This window comes from Sebastes fasciatus, chromosome 20 (assembly GCF_043250625.1).
Source record: "Sebastes fasciatus isolate fSebFas1 chromosome 20, fSebFas1.pri, whole genome shotgun sequence".
NCBI classification, from domain to species: Eukaryota; Metazoa; Chordata; class Actinopteri; order Perciformes; family Sebastidae; genus Sebastes; species Sebastes fasciatus.
Window position 1 is genome coordinate 14,010,238 of NC_133814.1, and position 13,874 is coordinate 14,024,111.

General features: G+C 41.1%; 2 protein-coding genes across 2 annotated transcripts; both read right to left on the reverse strand.

The window, feature by feature from the left end:
* Positions 1–7,740, reverse strand: kcnh6b (potassium voltage-gated channel, subfamily H (eag-related), member 6b). Its single transcript, XM_074620924.1, has 11 exons — positions 6,593–7,740; positions 5,073–5,504; positions 4,481–4,874; positions 4,106–4,305; positions 3,721–3,973; positions 3,436–3,629; positions 2,444–2,555; positions 1,963–2,232; positions 1,631–1,811; positions 388–592; positions 1–285 (listed from the first exon to the last, which is right to left on the reverse strand). Exons 1-11 carry the CDS (start codon positions 6,734–6,736, stop codon positions 1–3), a joined length of 2,670 nt encoding a protein of 889 aa, XP_074477025.1. The 5' UTR covers positions 6,737–7,740.
* A 762-nt stretch (positions 7,741–8,502) lies between these two features.
* taco1 (translational activator of mitochondrially encoded cytochrome c oxidase I) lies at positions 8,503–12,417 on the reverse strand. Its single transcript, XM_074619044.1, has 5 exons — positions 11,937–12,417; positions 11,142–11,248; positions 10,746–10,873; positions 10,106–10,268; positions 8,503–9,367 (listed from the first exon to the last, which is right to left on the reverse strand). The coding sequence occupies exons 1-5, from the start codon at positions 12,205–12,207 to the stop codon at positions 9,158–9,160; spliced, it is 879 nt and encodes a 292-aa protein (XP_074475145.1). The 5' UTR covers positions 12,208–12,417; the 3' UTR covers positions 8,503–9,157.
* Positions 12,418–13,874: the final 1,457 nt, after the last annotated feature.

Here is a 13,874-nt window from a genome sequence, read left to right on the forward strand (position 1 = left end):
TCAGATGACCGGCAGCACAGGGTCTGAGAGGTGTTTCTGGATCTCAGCCAGTCCTGAGGCGATGTCCAGGTTCCCCGGCAGCGAGGGGCAGCGGAGCATGGGGTTCTCCATGAAGGAGGATTTGACTGATGGCTGGGCCAGCTGCGGAGTCAACCCTGTGGGGGTCTCAGTTTCAGGGCTGGCGGTCATGAACATGGTGTCGTCTGACGCCATAGTCACATGAATACCGCTGGACAGCGACTCCTGGGACTTCTTGGTGAATTGAAGGTCAGTCTGAGAAGAGCTCTAGAGTAAAGAAATCACATACTTTAACATTTTTATGTCTTTAAGGAAAAGACCAGAAACAAATCTCTGTTAGTGGTAGTAGTAGTTGGCATTATTCTCTACCTGTGTGGGTGCCCGGCTGTCCATCTGTACGGGGGAAATGGGGTACATGCTGTGCAGCACTGGTGTGCCAGTCCCATACAGGCCTGGTGAGTCAGTAGGGAGGGTACTAGGTGATACGGTGCTGTAAGCAGGAGGCACAGGAGTGATCTGCCTCTGGAGAAGCTGGAGAATAACGTTGATGTCGGCCGTCATGCGAGTCTCCAGTCTGGGGAATTAAGAGACAATGAGGATGAGTGAAGTAACACTATCCAAGAATCTGCTTTCCAATAAAAATCAAATAAAACACTGGCCTTGGGATTTGAAAACATTGTCTGACCAGTGACCCAACCAGCCACTCTAATTTCTTATTATACAGCATACCGCCTCTTGTATCAATACTTTAAAATGGGTAGACAACCTTAGGCAGGCATGCCACCATTGGTACGTGGTAGCTTAACCAATGGCACACTCGCAATAAGTACAGGACAGTTTTTTGGACCATTGCACCATTGGCAGTTGCGTGGCCTGTTATTTACGGTAGTTTGATGTTTTTCCCTACCTGCACTCCTACTCTGCATCTGACTGGCTAGTACTCGTTGCCTTCTTTGCAGAATTTGTTAAGTTTATAGTAGGGCTGTCAATCGATTAAAATAATTAATCACGATTAATCACACGTTTTTTATCTGTTCAAAATGTACCTTAAAGGGAGATTTGTCAAGTATTTAATACTCTTATCAACATGGGAGTGGGCAAATAGGCTTGCGTTATGCAAGTGTATGTATATATTTATTTTTGGAAATCAATTAACACAAGACAATGACAAATATTGTCCAGAAACCCTCACAGGTACTGTATTTAGCATTAAAAAATATGCTCAAATCATAACATGGCAAACTCAAGCGTGACTTGCCCCAAACTGCATTATTATGCACGTTATTAACTTTGACAGCCCCATTTTATAGTTGATGAACAAGATTGTTGGAAGGTCGGTCGAGTTAATGATTTCAACTCAGATGTGGATGGTTTCATAAGGATGGCAGCCTTATTGTGTAGTTCTCTCATCTATAATTATAATGTCCTGAAAAATGTTGCTATGGACGTTGACTATATGGATGGAATAATATTACAGATTCGTTGGAGATTAAAATTCTGTCATAATTAAACTTAATGTTAACCTTAATGCTGCTATGGCACACTGATTAACAAAAATATTTTAAAATGGTACTTCACATCAAAAAGGTTGTCGTATGGTTGCTGTATTCACCTGTTGAGCTGTGAATTTAAAACCTCAAGTCGAGACTCCAGCTCACCGGGCCGTTCTTCTGTGAACGGTGGCGGGTGGTATGAGTTGCGGACAGAGGAAGATCGCCAGGCACGACTGGAAAACTGTTGTGGCTGTCGTTCTGGCCAGTATCCATACATTCCCGGCACATTCAAAGATGAAGCTGAGAAAAATATAAAGACAGTTTTTGGCCATGTAATGTCCAAAATGTTCACGATGCACCACCATCAACAGCTGTAATTAATCATATCATGTTTAAAACTTTAAACCCCACTCTGTATGTCTTTTCAGGACAAACTTCAGTTAAGATCTACCTTGGTGGCCCCGGTCCGACACTGCCTCCCTCCCCACTGAGGCGCCACTCGGAGGGAGCAGCTGCACCACAGAGGGGGGGTAGTCCCGTCTGGCATCTTCTGCAGGGTAAAGCTCCACTTTGGCACTGTCGGAGAGAGGCTTAGCCAGGTCTTCACTAGACTGGGAACACGGGGATCCACAGCTACAGGGGTCGTCCCAGTGGTCCTGAGGAGGTGAGTGACGATGACGGCAGGACTGAAGAGGGTACGAGTCTTCATGATCGATTCCATCTGTTCACAGGAAAGCAATCAATTACTATTTTATACTTTCACATTAGTCCAGTTACCAAACAAAACAGTGCCTGTACATTTTTTAATTCTTCTGTCAGATTACCAGGGTAGACGAGGAGTTTGATGATTTTTTAGAGGCTTATTATCACACTGATTACAAAGCTGAGGCGGCCTGTTTGACTGTGAGAGAACTGTGTGCCACATATCTCACCTGGCCTGATTCGGCAGTCCAGGGAGTGGTTTCTGTGTCTTGGCTTGTGGCGATAAACACAGTCGTCACCAGAATCATCAGTTGTTGTTATTATTGGTGGCACTTGATCAGCCTGATGAACACAGAAAGAAATACAGTATCATACACAATTTCTTTGGCTTTATAGGCCTATAACAGTAATCAAAATTCAAAGAGGCAAACCCCTTTGAGGGTCATATAGTAGCCATATTATTTTTTTTTTAAGAATTATTTTTGCAAGATGACAGATGAAAGGGTCCAAGGTCTCCAGCCAGACGCAAATCAGGGATATTGTGTGTTCATGAACGCCTAGACTACCAAATAGCTACCAGTACTTAAACTATGTTAGCAGTAGTTCCATTCAAGTCTCTGTGTTGGTATTGAAGTCAACCATCGAGTCTCCTTTGAACCTGAATGTCATGCAACTAGCAGAGAAGTAGTCCAACTATTTTTTTCTGGGGAGAAATACTACTGCTAATGAGGAATGGTTAAATATTTTGTGTCTCAATGAGAAAAAAACATATAAAATTCAAATTGTCAAGAGGAATATTTCCTTTTTTTTCGCAATATCGCAAAATCGCAATATGACCTACCGCAATTTTCAAATCGCGGGATGAGGAGGAAATCACAATATTTGCTAAAGGTGAAATGTGTGTGAAAATTAATATTAATATTGTGGTGCTGCAGAGATGTCCTGGCCTACACATCATATTCTACAGACTTAAGAAAACATATTTGTTTGACACAGATCCTTGCAAAAATTACACTATAATCATTTTAATATTTTTTTCATTAAAAGAGAAGCTAATGACCCATATCGCAATTAGATATTTTATCAAAATAATCGCAATTAGATATTTTATCAAAATAATCGCAATTAGATATTTTATCAAAATAATCGCAATTAGATATTTTATCAAAATAATCGCAATTAGATATTTTATCAAAATCGTGCAGCCCTACTACCAACATACATCTCTCAGGTCAACGGTTATCTCCAGGTTCCTCCAGAAGTTGTCTGCAAAGCCGGGGTAGAGATCAAGGACCTCCAGCAGGTCGTCCCTCAGGACGCGGTGCAGGTCACAGTAGGTGATGGTGTGTACATCTGAATTGGACTTCCCCGGCTCATCGTACAGGTGGATCGGCTCTCCAAAGATGTCATTCTTTTCTGCAAGAGCGTGAACATTTTTTTATTCGAGTAAATGCTGTGTTTGGAGCATTTTTGAGACACCGCTGTCAAATCGTCTAAGGTTAGATACCTAATATGGCGACCACCACATCATCCCTGATGACCTGGATGGAACCACGTGAGATGAAGAAGAGTGAGTCCAGGATGTCTCCGTAGTGGATCAGAGTGTCTCCTGGAGGAGCGTGGATTGTCTTGAACCTCATACCCAAGGCGCGCAGACACGCTTGACTGCCTCCATTGAAAGCCTTGAAGTTCTGTAGCAGAGATCTGTTCAAGTGCAAACAGATGTCTGCCTGCAAAGACTCTGGAAATCCCTTCAACACCTAAATATGGGAAGACAAGACCATCAACATATCAGCAATTAGATGTAAAACAGGGATACTGAACAACCTTGACAGCAGTTACAGGTTAAAGTAGGACTACAACAACACTCAGTCCTGTCACTGTTTACTTACACCATTCATATCGATGCCGTTTGTGTAGGACCAGGCATGCTGGAAGTACTCCTCCAGCCTTTGGCGAAGGCAACCTGGGATTTGGTGGAATCGGATGAACTCTTTGACTCGCAGCATCTGGCTGTGGTAGCGGCTCGTACCAGAGTACAGACGCTGGATGATGGCTGACACATTCCCAAATATGCTGGCATACATGAGAGCTGAGACAGAAGAAGTAACAAGGGCACAGAGATTATAATAAGGCCTCGGTGACTGTGGCATTTGAATTGTGATATTTGTTAAGAATGCTAAAACAGGGTTATAAAAATAGTTTATATTAAGGGACTGGACAAAAATCATTTTCGTCACAGTCCCTAACAGTGTTATTTAACTCACAGCCAATGACCATGACACAGATGGAGAAGATCTTCTCCGAGTTGGTGTTTGGAGAGACGTTACCGAACCCCACGCTCGTCAGACTGCTCAAGGTGAAGTAAAGAGCAGTGACGTACTTGTCTTTGACCGATGGACCGGAGCTGGAGTCAGTGTCGTTGTACGACTTGCCCAGTTGCTCAGCCAGGTTGTCCAGCCAGCCGGTCTCTGTGTACGGCCTCTCTACGAAGCCGATAGCGTACCAAATGCAGGCGAGCCAATGGGCGATGAGCACAAAGGTGCACATGAGCAGGAACAGGACAGCAGCTCCGTATTCAGAATATCGGTCGAGCTTTCTTGCCACGCGGACCAATCGAAGCAGCCGAGCTGTTTTCAGCAGGCTCGTTAAGGTCGCCATCTTTGGTGTCCATTAACGACAGGGAAGAGGATGTTAGGCAGGAAAATGGACGTTCAATTTACAGTAACTTCAGAGAACTCTTAAAAGAAGTTTAGACATTATATCTACGGTTTGCCTCCAAAATTATTTATTAACAATGTGAACTTTGGTTCTTCTGAAAAAGAAAATCATATAACGTAATTTGCAGAGCGTTCTTACCTCGTCAGATCCAGATCTGAAAATGAGAAGGTCAAAAGGGATCGCTGCGAACAGATCAATAGGGAACCAGCCTTTGATGTAGTGCTTGGCTATCCGGCTCGGCTGTGTGATCACCTCGTCTTTTTGGTCCACGTACGTTGTGCGAAAGTTGATGACTATATCCACGATAAACAGCACGTCCACCATGAGGTCCGCCACATTCAGAGGGTCACACGTGTAGCCGCACACGTTACTCCTTTGACGTAAGTCCCCGTGTTCATCCAGGAGGAAGGCAGCTGAGTACGGAGTGAAAACGGCCGTGTAGAGGACCAGGAGGAGAATAATCCAGTCCCAGAACGCCTTGAAGGCGCTGTAGTGAAGCAAAATCCACCATGTTGTCTCTGGCACCTGGAGTTTGTATACAGGCAGTACGTCAGACTCCAAAGAAAGTACCTAAACATAAAGAATGCATTAGTATGCAATGATTCTCTTATATCAACATTCAATTATGTTATTCAACGTTTAATGTGCACTATTTAGGTCATTTTAATGGATTTTGGTAAAATGATTTCTTCTTCCAGAAGGCAAATGAATACCATTACATTAACCAGTCATGAAACTGCAACTCTTCTCACTTTGACACAAAGCAGATCTTATATTTTGCTTTAAAAGGAAAACAAGTACATTCTCTGAACAAACACTAAACGACAGACCTTTCCAGAAGACGTACTGTTTTGACCAAATTCTTGCTGGAGGCTGCACGCTCTGGTTTTGCGACCTTGTAGGTCCAACAAATCCTTGACCATCCTGTCAGTGGCGACTCTCAACGGAGGCGAGACTTCAGTAAAGATTACATCCAGATAGTACAATTATATCCAGATAGTTAAAAAAGCAAGAGCAATAGTGTGCTGCAGTCAACTGTGTAAGAGCGTGTCGGATGCTAGTTGAGCTGGAGGGCTGTAATGATGAGTTTGGCGTCACAGTCGCACATCTGAGTTCATGTGCTGCCACAGTCCTCGTGTTCTCTTTAGCCTAATTTCAAATTAACATCTGCAGCCCCGACGAATCTCACGGATCTATCTACCAAGTAGATAGATAAATAGATAAATAGTTATATATATATACATATATATATATATATATATACTGTAGATAGATGGACTGACAGACAGGAATCAACAAGTGACCCTTGTGCAACAATATCAGTTTGTTGCACACATTTGCAGTTGTTTCATATCCATCACACAGCATCCCACAGAGGCAGTGATGCAGAAAGCCGAGCCCCAGGGCTCCAGCAGTAACTACAGAAGGTCTGAATTGAACTGTGGCTCAATGTAACTTCGCTTTTCACACCCAGAAGGAAAAACACCCAGCCACCAAACCATCTACTGATTTTTCCACTAGCGGGTTAATAACGGCAGTGTTCCATCATAGCAACTGTCTGGGAGCCGGACAGATCCTGGCAAGCAGTGAATGCATCGTGGGCATTTGAAATTTAGAGCTGTTAAATGGGACTTCCTGGTTCTCGCCCCCCCCCGTACCTGCGTGACCTTCTCTGTGACGTTGTGAGAGCGGTCCTTCACCTTGGAGGGGCTGAGCAGCTCAATCCTGGGAGTTGGAGGCGAGCGGCATTCGGGGCCCTTGCTGGCTGCTCCCCCACTCTTCATAAGGTCTGAGTCAGACATGGAGCTCTGCTGGCCTACAGGGGATCGGAAAACACATTTTTATTTATATTCAAGACAAACAGATCTTTGTTTTTACAGTTTTTATGCCTCCGCATCGGCAACAGCCGTGGCCAGAGGCATTATGTTTCGGGTTGTCCGTCTGGTCCATTCTCGTGATATCTCAGGGAGGGAATTTCTTCAAATTTGGCATAAACGTCCACTTGGACTTAAAGATGAACTGATTCGATTTTGGTGATCAAAGGTCACTGTGACGTCACAAAACACGTTTTTGGCCATAACTTTTTGGCGGAGGCGTACAACCACGAGGCAGTAATTCTAGTTTCTCTTATTTTGTACTTTTTCTTCTTTTTCTTGAAAGACATTTGGCCTACTAAAAATATTACAATTATAGTATTCAATAACACTTTCTCATTACTGTACTCATGATGTAGTTTTATTAATATACTGAACTTATACTGTGGATTCCTTCAGCTTTATTTATGTAAGATTTGCCTCCATAATTTTCTATTCTAAATTTGCCATGCAAATGCAAAAGAGGTACTACTCAGTGACATTTAATATTCTGTACGCCCTCCCTTAACAAATTCCTCTCAGCTCTGATTTCCCAGAATGCCCAACTAGCTGCGCCCCTCCCAAAAAAAACCTCTGCCTTCAAACAGTGGATAGTCTCAATACTTGACTCAGTGTTCGTGCATAGGGACGGCAGCAGTTACACTGTATAAAAATCTCTCAAGTTGGTCAAATCTTCAACCAAGACAAGTTTCACTGAAAGTATATAAACAACGTACCTGATTTGAATGTCAGATCCTACTTGGTCTTGACCCCTAGACAGCCATGACTCAAATATCCATCCTCCAGGACACTTTTTGGACAAGTGCTTTCAAAAACATTCACTGTCCTCTTTCACAGTTCATATTTCAACAAACGTACTCCTTTTATGCAGACGTCGATGTTGAACCCTTCACTATGGCACAGGGCGGAGGACTGGAGCTCGCATGTTGCCACGCAACATTCGCCAACCCAGGAAACCGATCAATGCCATGCTATAGCTGAGAGGAACTGACAGGGAAATCAATGACGAGCATTGATAAACAGAGCAAATGGGCTCAGAACCATTACACTGGACCTCCCCGTTAAGATCAAATGACCATTTCAGTGTTCTCGTATGCAGTACAGTTTGGTGGTGTAGGGCTCAAATATAGTTCAGGCTGTGACATACTTGACACTGGTGTAAAAAACAGAAAAGTATAGTACCCGCTCAATACGTTCCGTGCATACTGTTAATGTGGGATCTTATTGACTGCAATGACGTTGACACTACAGTCCTATAAGGGGTTAATGACCCGCGATGACATTAGCTCAAAATGTCCTTTGGCTGTAACCTTCAGCCATCTCTATTCTTCTTGTTGTGTTTAAAAAATAATAAATTAATTGTGTATTATTTTTAAACAAAATAATAAACAATATATTTATTTAAAAATATATAAAAACTACTTATATACATAATAAAAATAAAAATAAATAATATTTAAATAAACATTCACTTTAAATCCCATATTTAGATGTGTGCGTACGACATGATTTTGTGGCATCACAAATACGCAATACACAACTTGCATGTGTGATGTAAAAACGTAATCCTCCAGAGCACATACTGTACTGTACACTGAGAATGGACTTTTCAGTGAAGTAGGAAACACCGTGTTCAATAGTTAAACTTTCGAAATGAAAAACAAATTGCATATTAGATGCTGGATTATGACGGAGAAGGAGTAGATGTCATTTAAATATTTTTAACAAATTATTATTCAGAGTATTTTATATGTCTAGAGGGGCTCTTTAAATGAAAATGTATTCTAAATTGCTCCTTGTTGGTTCCTTCCTCAACTAATAAAAGTGAAATTTCACTTTGATAGAACATTTTTATTTCTCTAGGATCTGATGAATGAATTAGCCAATCTTTTTTTTTACCAACTTATAAAGACCTACTTGGCAAACTGTGTTTCTACAGTATCTACCAAGAAAAGAAATGCAGATGCGGGAGTTATTTCACTCTTGAAGAAGCAAGTTACACTTACTTACTACTTGAAATTAACAAGTTTGGGGAAAATCCTGAAAAAAAGTGTTGGCAGTGTATCTTCTGTATGCTCTAGGCCGACTGTTAATGAACTTCTTATAAGTGCAGTTTGATGATAGAAAATATTCAAGAAATATCACTTTACATCTTGACAAGGACAATTTCATTTTGCTTCCAAGTCCAACACAGAAAGCATCAAAATGGCCAATACACTCGTATTTTCATACTGATGATGATAAGCAGTAGGAGGTATTTTAACAAGCAGTACATGCATCCTTTCTCTGTGAAATCAAATATTCCACATTCAAGGTATTCAGTGTCCACCGAGTGTCCAGGAGGCGTGCTCAGCTGTCAGCCTGGATGTTGTCCCAGACACGTACTACGTCTGGACAGTCATTGAGGGCTTCTATTAGCGTTGAAGCAGCTTCCAGCTGGTCTTGGTCCAGAGACGAGAGAGTTCGGGGAACAAACTCCAACCCAGCAGATGTAACCTGCATTCCCAGCTCCTCCAATGAGGCCCGCACCTTCCTCACGTCCGTCATGTCACAAATAAACTGAGGAGAGAGAAACACATCAAACTATTAGTTAAAGTGGAAACAGACAACTTTTCGACTCAGCCCCCCAGCAAAGACAATCAGGTCGTGTTCCGCAGTTACTTCGATTGTTCCACCGTCAGCCATTTCCTGACTGCAAATAACTTACATTGATACTCTGTGGTAACTGGGGATGGCTACCGATAGCTTCCAGGGAAAAACAAAAGTGCTATCCTCTTCCTGTTTTGGCTGCACAATGGTTGACGCACTTCATTGTGCCGTAAATCGAGCCTTCATTTTCCCAGGAGATCGTACCCGGTGACAGACAGAATTGCATAGTGAAAGCGAGGCTTATAGGGAACCAATCTAAACGTTGATAGTGCCATTATTCAATAGCCATTATATTGTGCAATCAACATTTACTTCATAATTATAAGTTAAAGCAAAAAACGTGTCTATTGCTACTTTAATCTGTGGTATATTTTTATTGTCATTTAAGTTGTTCTTCATTAATCATTTAGTCTTTAAAACGTGAGAAAACTGTGAAAAATATCTGTAATAATGGTTATGACAAGGTTATGACTACATTGGTTGATTGGTCCAATCAACTCAAGATAGATCTGCAATTTCAAATGATGTAAAACAGAGAAAATAAATAATGTTTGGCATGTTTTCTTAATAAATGACTGAAACGATTTATTGGTCATCTACAGTAGTACGTCTGTACTGCTCTTCTTAACATGCCTCTTCGTGTCTGACCTGCAGGAGGGGCTGCTGCTCCTCATCCTCGGACTCTTGGACGTCTTCTGCTCCCGCCTCGATGGCCAGCTCCAGAGCTCTCTCAGTCGAGACGTTCTGGCCCGGCACCACCACCACCCCCCTCCTGTTGAAGTTGTGACGGCCTCCGTCTGACAGCATCCCTCTGTGGGTGAGAAGTGTGAGACAACATAATCCTACATTAAATCTATAGGATGTGATCATTTCTGTTTAAATACATAAACCACCACATAGAAGTTTTTATTTGTATTAGACATATTTTTAGCTGTCCTTTTTGCTAAATTCACATATTTGCATTTGTGTGCCAGCAGCTTCTTAGCCAAAACAAATGTGTCTGTACAGGGACATCTACTGGCTACTGCCATTTGCACACCAACCTCTATTACCAGTGCACCAGGATAACCATGCATTCTTGTGTATAATTACTGCATTCCTGCCCTATATTGTCCCGTATATCTGATCCGTGTAAAGTAATACTGCCCTGTTGATCTTCAAGCAGCAGATCAGTTTAATACTATGGGTTAATCATCAGTAGTGGTGCAAGTGCATGAAACATCTGTGTTAGTGTTTCAGCTATATATAGTCACACAGCAGAGTAAGATCATAGAAAGCCGGTCCTGACCTGTTCTTGGTAAGCAGGCGTTTGATCTCCTGGTGGCTGCGTGAGTTGTTGTCAGTCAGGACCTCGATGAGCAGCAGACACCCGCCGGGCCCCCGAGCTTCAAACACCTGCTGGGATGCTGGTTTAGCCTTTTTCCCGTAGAGCCAAGAGAAAAGACATGAATGAGTTTCTTGCAGGGTATTATACCAGAACAATTGCATTCTTATTATATGTTATATACTGGTGAAGTCATATGGTAATCTATAGACATGATAGGTGACAATGAGGGAATATATTCAGAAGGAATGGGGTTCATCCTTCCAGTAGTTTTTCAGATTTTCTTGCAGAATCTATGCCACTACACTTTATGTTTTTTTTTTTCAATCATTTGTATTTGTCAGTATGTTGTCAACCTACCGCACTCTTGATTGCAGCCTCCACGGATGCTTTAGGCATGTTCTTGCTTCTGCACTGCTCCAGTATGTGGGCCAAGTTGATATTCATGTCCGGGTTGGATCCACCTTCTGCAGATGAGAGCAACATTGAAATTAGCAAACAAGATCATTGCTGATCCCAGCCACCCGAGCCACGGCCTCTTCATCATGAAGCAGTCCAAGAGGAAGCATGGCTACATCAGCATCAGAGCTAAAACTAACCACCTCAGAAACAGCTTCTATCCCAAGGCCATCCGGATGCTGAGCCGAGTCTTACAACTGACCCTGACCCACTAGAGCCCTGTTTCTATCCATTCATCCATTCATACCCACCTCCTCACCCTTGGTTACACTGCAGTTATTGCACCACACACTTACAAGGTTTTAATTCTATGTATTTACTGTGAAGCGCTCCATAAGTATGTCTGTATTGGGGGCGTGTGAGTGAGAGTGAGAGTGAGAGTGTGTGTGTGTGTGTGTATTCTCTGTTATTTATTTTATAATTGTATGTATTCCCTACCTCATATTTTATCAAACAATTTGCTATTGTTGCTGCTATATTTATAATGTTTATAATGATGATTATATTTTACTTCATTATTGTTATTCGATTGATTGATTGGTCGATTGTCTATTATACAGGGATGATAGAGTAACAAACAATCTCACTGCCATGTCAATGTGTATGTGATCAATAAACTAAACTTAAACTTGAACAATAAGAAAAACACTCCATCTGACATGAAATTTATTGTTGTCTACAGTTGATTAATCTCACCTTTCACAGCTATCTTTATCATCAAAGCAAACTTCATGAACATCCTGCTCCTCGCCTCATCTTTAGGTCCCTTGATGTGTTTCACCTTTGACCACTTGTTGTGTCCAGCACATGAGGCGGAGCTCAGCTGCAGCGACCTGACCTGAGAGCTCCTCCACTGCGGGTTCAGCACACATGAAGCCGGCGGGAGGACGCGCTCCACCGGGGCCGAGGTGGAGGTCCGGAGGGTCCGGAGGAGAGCCCTCAGCACCACCGGCCTCAGCAGCAACATGCCCTTCACAAACACACAAGGTAAGTGTTAATGAATATACGGTGTTACAATGTGGAGCAAAGACTGTGAGCCTCTGTCTGCAGGTGAGGCCTTTAACTATAGAAACCAATCATTTTCATATCCATAAATACATTAAACAGCCTGAAGTTCAGACAAGTCAAGAGACCATGCAGCTGCTGCTGTCCTTGTTGTGAATCCAATACTTCCGGGTTGCGACGTCAGAAATTGACGTACAAAAGATCGGCCCTTCAAAATAAAAGCCCGATAAAGCAACATGCTTCAGTTTTGTAGTATAGAATAGAAGTCAAGTCAAGTTTATTTGTATAGCACCTTTAAAAACAACTGGAGTTGACCAAAGTACTGTACAAGTTGAAGAGAATAGATCTTTATTGTCATTGTGCTTAGAACAATGGTGTACGGTCTTAGACCTGCTCTATATATAAAGCATCTCGAGATTCTGTTATGATTTGACACTATATAAAAATAAATTGAATTGAATTGAATTGAACAATGAAATGTAATATAAGGCTAAGGGACATTCTTTATTCTTAAATGGTATGTTTTTCTATGTTATGAATATTAAAATTATGTATGTATACATGTATATATGCTTATACATGTATATGTATGTGTGTGTGTATATATATATATATGTATGTATGCATTTATGTATATGTATGTATTTGTATATTCATTATTCATTATATATTAGAATTATATATGTATACATTTATATATGCTTATACATGTATATGTATGTGTGTGTGTATATATATATATATATATATGTGTGTATATTCATTTCCATTAGTGTTTGTATGAACACTAATAAAACTAACTAATTAATGCAAATTAATACAATTCAAAAATGACATTATTATTATGTTATTATGTGATTCTTTTTTTAATTGACAAATGTTTGCCATTATTTTTTGTTTTTGTTGCTTGTCTTGTTTTCCGTAATCTTTTTTTCAAATTATTTGAACTTATCATCTTGTGTCCCCATAGTGATATATTTTGTGCTGTAACAAATTAAACATTAAAACATTTATGTTTAAATAATATTAAAGTAAACATTTTGTATTAGTATAGAAAAACATTAATGTAAAAATAGCTCAAGCAATGATGGAAGCATTAGGGTGACAGATACTGTTAGGCACTGGTTACCAATCATTTCATGTCAAATATTCACAAACTGGGCTAACTCCTCATCTAATAAATGTTTTGTCCCACACAGATTTTCTGTTTATAAACCAGTCATTTTTATACATCTGTATTTACTCTCATACACATCCTCCGCATATGGTTCCAAAGATTCCCTCTTTCTTTGAAAGTTGTACTGAATGAGGAAAACATGTCATAAATCCTGAACCATGGGAACCTGAAACCAATTGGAGGACCCCTGGGTGTTTCTGGGTGAGATTAGGAACCAGAGCAGAATATCAGCACACATGTTCAACAACTGATCCCAAAAATAACTGCTACACGAGCCAAAACATTATTAATCTTTCCCTTATGATTTGTGCATTCATTATTATCTGCTAGCGTCAGGGAGGTTAAGCACTAGAGATTATCCATCTAATTGTCACAAACAGTAGGCAGTGTGAGTTTGGTTTGTATCGGTGTCCTCTAAAATGTCCCAGCGTGGGAACTGGAAAAACAAATGT